General features: G+C 32.3%; 1 protein-coding gene across 1 annotated transcript; it reads right to left on the bottom strand.

Annotated features, from left to right (window-relative positions):
- Positions 1 to 1465: 1465 nt before the first annotated feature.
- On the bottom strand, positions 1466 to 6929 carry LOC130901225 (polygalacturonase-like). Its single transcript, XM_057812433.1, has 5 exons — positions 6733 to 6929; positions 4714 to 4950; positions 3379 to 3593; positions 1905 to 2229; positions 1466 to 1775 (listed from the first exon to the last, which is right to left on the bottom strand). The coding sequence occupies exons 1-5, from the start codon at positions 6797 to 6799 to the stop codon at positions 1519 to 1521; spliced, it is 1101 nt and encodes a 366-aa protein (XP_057668416.1). The 5' UTR covers positions 6800 to 6929; the 3' UTR covers positions 1466 to 1518.
- Positions 6930 to 9769: the final 2840 nt, after the last annotated feature.

Raw genomic sequence — 9769 nt, 5'->3', positions numbered from 1 at the left:
TGTTTATCCACCCTTACACCATTCAACACTCGGCACGTGCTCACATCGACATTAAGTCATCCATCTAATCAATCAGACATAGTCCACATTAAATAATTTCCCAAATTTTTGAAGCTGCATATTCACACCAATCAAGATACTCGTCAATACGAATCAAACGAGTCCAAACTTAATGGGGTTGCGTCGTTTTTTAATTAGGGAGTTTCTATGCCCATCTTCCCCATCATCAGATCAGATCGATGTCACAGTAATATTCCAATGTCACGTGATTTATACATACATGCAAAATTTCAACTCAATCGGAGGGAAGTGGATCAAATTTAACTTGGAAGTTTTGATTACAAACAGCGGGAGAGACGAAATTAAATAAAAGCTCGTAAAAACAAAATGACATTTCTTGAAATGATTATCCGAGAGATATAATTAATTACTAAATATAGAAAACAGATATTATTAGATCAGGTGAGATAAAAAGAGATTGGTTACTTGATAAAATAATATCCACTTTTCAGATACCATCAATTTATTGAGGTAAATGACAAATTTTAGATTATTTCAAATGATAGATCGATCAAAGAACAAGTGATAAATAAAAATGACACTATGATTTATTCTATTATAATTATGTTAACGAAACAGGAGTATAGTCGTGCAGTTATAATAAAAAACAGAAAACTCGAAAAGGTTATTATCTTAGATTCTCACCGTACGTCGGCGTCGTCACAGAGGCTAAAACTTTATTGATAATTTTATAGTTATTTTCTGTAATAGACGGAATCATGGAGGTAACTCTCCTAATTTTCCAAGCGTAAAAGGACATGTGTGATACACAATACTGGGAGTAGGAACAACCCTTTGTAGCGAAACATCTAGAGCATATAATCAATTGTGAACGAATAACTTTCGTGGGTTCCTAGACATTATAATTCCCAGGAAAATGAAACGGTAGACGTTTTAGCGAAGAGTGCCGTCACGAATACTCTACCGGTTTTCCCACAATCTGGATAAGTGACTGCAAAATCCTGGCATGCGACATGCTAAAACTATCTTCAGAGAGCTACCCAAGTACCCAGTCTCATTTAAGGACGATAAGTGGATTTATCACAACCCACTGGAAAAGTACCTTAAGACAATGGGCATCACGAGAAGTACACTTTGGTGCACGTATTTTTCTACTTTAGTCCTCTCCAAGAGGACATCCTGGAAAGGAGCGTGGAAGAACAAATGTATATAGGACCCTTTATATTCCATTCAGAAATAGACTTTCATAGGGCTCGGGCACAACAGTTAAGTTGGTGAATGCCGTAGGATCTGTTTTCAGTACAATGTTGTACTTGGTTGTCTTCAATAATATGACTTCAAATTAATTTATTTCATTTGATTTCTACATGTTTTTTTTTTCTGGTGGTAATTTTAAACCGGATTTTATTCTAATAAAAAGAATGATTTTATAAACTATAAAACGTTATTTGAAGAAAACAAACAAAATATTTTTATTTTTTATTATTAGTTGTTAAATTAACACGTGAATCCACTGGGAGCGTAATTGCAAGAGTTGGGTTGAGATGCTCCCTGTAGATTGATACCAGACCAGTGCCAATTAGAGCATCCACCAGATCCACACAAGACATAAATGGCAGTAGAATAAGTTCCTGATAAAGTTCCATAAATATTTGTGAGCGTCAAATCTTTTATAACAATATTTCCTTTGGGATTTCCTGTAGAACCATCATTTGTGTAATCCTGTTGTATATTAATACCATAGGAAGATATTCCTAAAAATGATACACAATTATGGTTTATTAGTCTCCAGTTTAGTTAACTTTATAAGTTTTATATGTGTATAACTAACAATTTGAATAATTATAACGATGCTTAAATGTATCTAAAGAGAAAAACTGTACCTGAAAGTTTGATATTGTTGTACGTTACGCTAGAAATTTCTCCTTTTTGATTTCCAGCGATAGTTTTGATATGAAGACCAAGTTTTGAATTTTGTACTACCGAATTCTTAAATGTGACATTGTGAACGGTGTTATCGGCATAATCTTGATATAGTCCAACGGCAATACTTAAACCATGGCTACCGGTACATTGCATATTTGAAATCATTAAATGCTGTCCTTGATTAATACAGATACAATCGTCCTGGTTCCATACTACTGTATCCTTAATAGTTATTTTGTAAGAACGGGAAATATCAAAACCGTCGGTATTTGCTCCTCCTTGCTATAGAATAAAATGTTATACATTTAAAAAAGATATTCAAATATTATGTATTTATGTTAAAAGCAGATCTAGACAATTATATATCATCTATATAAAGTGGAAACACAAAAGTACAGTCTAGTGGTGACGCTTCACGTGAAGAACGCCTTCAAGATAGCCAGATGGATACGTATTATAGAGGCTCTACGGAAGATAAGTGTACCAGGATATATATGTCTAGAGAAATAATAATCAGCTATCTCGCACACAGAATCTTCAAATACGACAAATAGAACGGATCCAAAGAATATCAACTTCACGTTGGATACGGTCCTCGTAAAAATTCTCTCAGTCAGCTTGAAACCAGCAGAGCGCAAACAGAGACAGGGTTGATTATCAGCCTGAGGTGGGAAAAAGTGAAGACGATAGAGCTGCAAGTAGGAGAGCAGGCGATCTTCTCTAAACCATCAATCAGTTTTAAAAACCAAACAGAGCTTGTTAATGACAAGGCCGTTGAAGTGAGGAACATCTTATTATAGTTAGAATTATTATTATTATAGAGTTGCCAGATTTCTAAAGAGCCATGCATAGGAGGAAATTACGCAGAAAATATCATTCAAATGCTTCCAATCACCGTTCCAAGAACGGCCCAGATTAGCAAGCTGGATCAAACCGTTGTTATCAATGTACTCACAAATCGACATATTGACGCAGTTGACGTCTCAGATAGTATAAATGTTAAACGGATCGGAGGCTTATCACCTTCAATCCACATGGTGATCCAGCCCCAACACATATTGAGCTCCGTACAGTCACCAAAATTGAAATTTACATAAATTAGATTAAAAATAGGAATTGAGCGGAAGATATCTTTGCATGCAAATTATTGTCTCGCAGCCCTGAACAAAAAGCGAATCAGAAGCAGAAATTGCATGAAGCGGTAAATATACAGCAAAGCATATTATCCGGCATTCTATATAATGCCTACTCATTTCAGGAAATGAATAAATATGGTTGACGAAGTATATAACATATCAACGTTATATGCGTTGCCTAGGCAATACATACGAGGATATATTGAAAAATTCTTAGCCTACTATAGAACCAGACAAAATTTCTCAAATTTACTTAATGATTTCTCATTTTTATTATGATACAGTATTTACTCACACTATCACCATCTTTGCAATCAATATTCCAGTTCTCGATAGTCATATCGTGAGAATCGGTGATACCAATACAAGTGTGTGGACAATCTTTAATTTTGATTGACTTGAAAACAGAGTTCCCAGTTGCTTGAATTATCATTGTTTTCGGTTTCTTTTTGTTGCTGTGATCACCGTAACCATCCCACCAAAGAGATCCACGACCGTTGATTAAATGACCTTGGAACAAATTTTTCAACTTAACATATATACTAACATAATTACCATATTATTTTCGAAATGATTAGAAATATGAACAATATCGAATCCTTGAGAAGAAATTATGAAAATTTGACAATCGCAGTGGAATATATTTATCTTGATTTATCCTTATCATAAGCTAAAACAAGGAATTTAATTGAGATACTTCAAAGAAAGATAATTTAATATTTTAAAGAAATTGTATTTAACTAAATTGAAGTTTCTGGAACCATATCAAACATATTGATGCGCGTTTTGAGAACCAAGTCATCTTCAGAGTACGAAGATGAAATATTTTTAATTTACCTTGAGTCTTTGCCGGTAATCTCTAACAATCATATAGTCTGACGCCAATTTCGATAACTTAGGTATCATCTTCAGAGACTGAATACCTATACCTTACATATGACAAATGAATGTTTCAATGAATTTAAAAACATTCTAAATATCATAATCAATGTCACCAAGAGCATAAAATGCCTCCTGATATTGATCAAATGATCTCATTATATGAAACGGTCTCTTGTTCCGTTTGCTGTGAAAGCTTGGATTGTAATAATTTCCATTTTGTGGATATTCCCGATAATGGTATTCTCAAGCTAATCGAATTTACATTATCAAAATATTTTTTTCCAGTTCTTATATTACTTGGAAGTTCTTTGAAATTTTCAATGTTAATTCTATTCATAAAGCAGAAATATCCAGATATTGTGTCGTCCAATAATTGGCTTTATTTAAATAAATTCCAATTCTAACGAGAAAATAAATAAATGAATAATATATGTCTGCTAAATGAATTAACAAAAACTAGAAAGTACATACATAAATTACGCGCTCGAGACCAATTTTATTCCTTTTTACCGCGTTCTACTGATTTTTTCTCAAGACTTTTACCCTTATCCGACATTCGTTTCGTATCCACATAGATGTGGGCCCTTTGGGATTTCAAGTAATTGGGTTGAGAACTTCATCTGAGAAAATTTCGCAGCATATTGTTTATCACGATTTTTTCCCCAAAAATTTTTCTTTCTTTAACTTATACTCCAACAATTATGAATCACCTTATCTACATTTTAGCTTAGATAAATATGTTTCTTACTTGAAGATCCTTGCACTGTAACCCCATCACCAATAATCCACATTAATGGTCCATCCCATTCAGTATATCCGAAAGTGATAACTCCGTTAAACGTCAAAACTGTACCATACTGCAAAGCAAGTTTTAGAGTGGCACCTGCTGGTACTTCGAAACTGCCAACTGTGATTGTTTTACAGCTGCTAACCACACTATTAACATCATTGTAACTATTGATAGTACAACTAGCACCTACTGAAGCTGCAACAAAAGAATATTATTATATAGATGAAACTAGCTGACCCAAAGAACTTCGTACCGCCTAACAGTCGATTTTTTATGTTTTCAGTTTCTTTAATAATAATAAGATGAAAAAAAAATGAAAGTTTATAAGTCAGCAATTATATTTATATTAATAAAAATAATAAAACACCTAAACATCTAATAGTCAATGTTAAATTTCACATTTTCAATTATTATATTTCATTTTATTCTTACTTATTTTAAATAAGTTTTATTTTTTTGTGCTCTTTGATCGCGATATTTTCTGTTTGATTTCCTGGCGCGTAAACAAACAGAGCAGATGGTTTTCCAACACGGGAACAGGCAATAAACAATTGATAATGCGAGAAACATGGTTTTTCTATATGTAGTTTAAAATCAAATGGTACATCAGTCGGAATCATTGAAATGCGGGATATCAAAACATCTTCTCCTTTATACTTTCCTCTCAATATGATTGCTTCTATTACGTTATTCAGGAGTTTTTATCACTAATCGTGTGCTGTTACAAAATTGGTTAATATTTTGCAATATTTCGGGTTCTTTTGCCTAAATTTGGTCGTGTATAAATGAGACAAAAACACACAACACTTTTTTAATTTTATAGAAATTTGTGGCTCTTAGATTCAGTAATATTATAGATTCATATCAAAGATCTTTTTATATTTCAAGTGACATTTTACCACAGACCATTCTTGTTTAACTAATGTTGCCATCGAATAAATATTGACAAATGCTTAACATATTTATACGATATTAATGTCAACCCGCAACACTTTTCGAAATTACATACTAGAAAGAACAATAATATCAACAATGACATCTTCACCTGGGTATTTCAAAACTATCCTCAACAGATATGGAACAGAGGGAGTCCAAATGTTGAAGCCTTGATAAAGATCAAATCAAGACCGAAACTTTGGCATTTTGAAAAACTCTTAGACAGTTTTATTTTGAGACCTCAACCCGCAATATCATTCGAAATAAAATACTAGGAAGGACTATGACATCTTCACCTGGGTATTTCGAAACTATCCACAACACATACGGCACAGAGGGAACCCGAATGTTGAAGCCTTGATAAAGATCAAATAAAGATCGAAACTTTGGCATTTTGAAAAACTCTTGGACAGTTTTTTTCCAAACAAATTAACATAAAATAACGATTCAAAGATATTATAATGGAAAACGAGAAAATGTAAGAACTTAATTCATTAAAAAAGCAAGAACGCAGATGAATTAGGAATAGAAAATTGCCACATTGACATTTTTTGATTATAAAAACGGTTAAATACTTCATATTTTCTTTCACCAAAATACTTAAATTATCAAATAAAACTAAATCCCACGATATACAGTTATACGCTTGGACAGAATTCCACAGAGGACACAGTTCAGATCAGATCAGATCAGAAATTATACCATAACATGATATACCTCATTAAGTTTCGAGAGGAATTATTTAAAAAGACAAATATTTGACAATCAAATGTAAATGTATAAATAATATTCTCCTAATCTAATTGTCAGTACCAAGGAGCATATTGAAGAACGAAAAAGTGAATAATCTAGACAAAAAGAGACCAAGATCACTATTTCTATTTACCAGTTGATGATCACATATAAGCAGAACTAATTGGAAGATACATGAAGCATCGAGACAAAGTTTTACGAATATTTTGAGATGTTGAAATTTCAAGTATTGAGAATATTGAGAAGTGAGTATGATGTTGGATAAATGAAAAATTTGTAATCACTTACTTTCATTGGAAACGTATGAAGCAGCACTTAGTGACAGTGTTGCCAAAGTACACAATAATAATTTCATTTTTTATTATGTAAGTAAAACAATATTATGTCGATGATCAAAGTATTTTGTTTATATACATTACTTGTTATCAGTTATCAATATTCAGTAAACTCTGAAGTATTTATCGATATAAGTCGGTTGCTTTCATATCTCATAAACAGATTAATGAGAGCTTTAGAATCTCAAGAGATTAAGAGTATTACGAAGATAATATAAAATATGAATAAAATTTCAGATAATATTCAACTGAATCAACAATAAATAGGAATACAAAATGATTAAAAACAAAGTTGTTCAGATATAAAAGGCATATTTGTTTCTAAAAGAGAAGTTTAGTATAAACGAAAAAATTTAATCGGGGTTTAAAATAAATTTGCTTCATAAAAAATATTTTATAAGAAACTTTCGACACCATCAGTTGTCCCCATACACACGACTCATTCTCCGATGTATTTCATAAGCCCTATCGCCTTCAGCTATTCACACTTGACAGGAGCATCAATAATGGCGGAGATGTTCACGTGGATTTAGCACAACGCCAACTGACGCCTGAATGTCAACAATGGCGGATTGTGTAGTGTGAGAGCTTCGTAGTCATCGACAGCGCATGCCCACTTTCTTCTGCACGCGTAGGTCTGCACGAAGCGATCGGAGGTTGAAAAAAAATCGGACCTCGTAAGTCACGTTTTACCTCACATCCCAGGTGGAAAACAACAGGTGTTTTGTCTTCCAGAATGTTTAAGAAGTGGAAACAACATATTTTTTTTAGTATAGTAAATTTTACAGTAAAAACAGGTTTTTCTCTTCTTTAAAATAAAATATCCATTTCAATTTTATAAAATACCTGTATAAGTTGATTCCAATTGATAGCGTCCACTTGAAGTATCGAAATGCTTCTTTGTTGCTTATGAGCACCAACTATTTGGCTAGATTAACAAAAAAAAATAATTTTATACTGTTCGCTCTACTAGTACACGAACACTGTCTATCACATGTTTCAATAACCAAGTTATCGTCTTCAGAGATAGAAGGTAAAGAGTAAACAATGTCCAATCATTTATTTTTATGGAAACACGCCTTGAACCATGTTACCGTCATTGGTAAGAAAACACTCATTGAGCAAAAGTGTTCATTTACACTACATGTGCTTGGCTCTTGTTATTTTTCATATGATCTTACCTTTCATCTTCACCTGGTTATCTGCAAAAAAAGCATTTTCAATATAGTTAGAATCATAAGGTTTGATTCTTTAAAATCTGTTCTTGATATACTCAGACTTTTTTCCACTGTTTCCTTGAGTTAACGAGATTTTCGTATCTCAATGCTTTTGAAATATAGATTACTGAATCTTTCGTATCAATTTTCATCTGAATTCATTCAAATACACTTTCGAAAGCCCGATCTAATATATTCAGCTGCATTAGGTTTGATGGATTCTAACACTAATTTGAGGAGATGGATAAGTGTGGTTTTTAGGATTCTCTTCAGCGCCTTCAGCAGCTTTTCCTCCTAAATGAGCGAAATAAAACACATCCAAAAGTTCAGTGATATGTCTGGAATTGACTCGTGGAAAGATAAACTTTAGCATGTCCTTGTTGTTTAGAATTTTTTCAAAACTCAAAACTTCTTGCATCTCGAAATGAACCGGTTGTTTACCACCAAAAATAATTCATGGCTGCAGTAAGATGGTGCGCCTCTGCATCATGCTACTTTGGTTTGTAACAACGTCTTTCTAAATAATTCGATGGATAGGTTGAAGAGGAACAATAGAATGGCCGCCTAGGTCACCTAATTTGACTCTTTTTAATTTCTTCTTAAGAGGATACTTAAAAAGTAACGTGTACCAAAATAAATCACAAAATACCATTGAAGTCAATGAAAGGATACGTACCGAGGTTGCGCAAATAACTCCGTGAGTTATAGAGTCTGTTTCATTGTATTTTAACCGAAGGTAAACAATTTAAGCACTCAATTTAGGTTTCATCATATTTAATGAATGTTGTATTGTAATGATAAAAATTTATTATTTTTCTAAACAAATACAAAAAACAATTATTTAGACATATGTATATGGGTGATTCCGTTCTAACTGTGATTTTTTGTATTCAAAATTTCAAGATTTTAAAATTTAACTTTTCTAACTTTTTTATGCATATTATTCATCTATTTTACTGTAAAAATAAAACTCTAAGAGGAATTTACTACAACTTCAAAGTATCACGAGCAAGACACAAATGTCGGATTTTGAGTTCCACGGTACTGACTCATTTATCCACGGTACTGACATGGTAACTTAAGATATTAAACAACAAGTGCATCAATTTTCCTCAGTTTGATCATAAACATTAGAATTTATAAGGTAATTAGTTTAAATCATTTGTTACGACAAAAAAAATTAATAATTTATCGGTAAATTCTAGGAATGGACATGACACGGTACTGACATGGTAACTTAAGATATTAAACAACAAGTGCATCAATTTTCCTCAGTTTGATCATAAACATTAGAATTTATAAGGTAATTAGTTTAAATCATTTGTTACGACAAAAAAAATTAATAATTTATCGGTAAATTCTAGGAATGGACATGACACGGTACTGACATTCAAGTGATGTAGTATAAGTTTTCTTTAAGTGGCAAGTTATATTGTATAAAAATAATGTTTAAATATCTTAAGAATTATTCAATTAACACAAAATTTTTATTAATTGATTATTAATTAATGACTAGTACAAAAAAACAATACAGGACATTGAATATCACAGTTAGAACGGAATCACCCATATGGCTGAACAGGTATTCAAAAGACCTTCCGAATAATATATTACAACACTCACATTTCAGCAATGCCGACATCACGTACACATAGAAGACGTAAAAAATATCTTTGTATTTTTTCATGACAAAGGTTATCTGTTATTGAGAAAAATAGGATAGTGGAAATCGGAGCTAGTTAAAACTATCCCGTTGACTTGTGTCAATATTAT

The sequence above is a fragment of the Diorhabda carinulata genome, chromosome X, assembly GCF_026250575.1.
Source record: "Diorhabda carinulata isolate Delta chromosome X, icDioCari1.1, whole genome shotgun sequence".
NCBI lineage: Eukaryota > Metazoa > Arthropoda > Insecta > Coleoptera > Chrysomelidae > Diorhabda > Diorhabda carinulata.
Note: the sequence above shows the minus strand (reverse complement) of the source record. Positions and strands in the feature narration are given on the sequence as shown.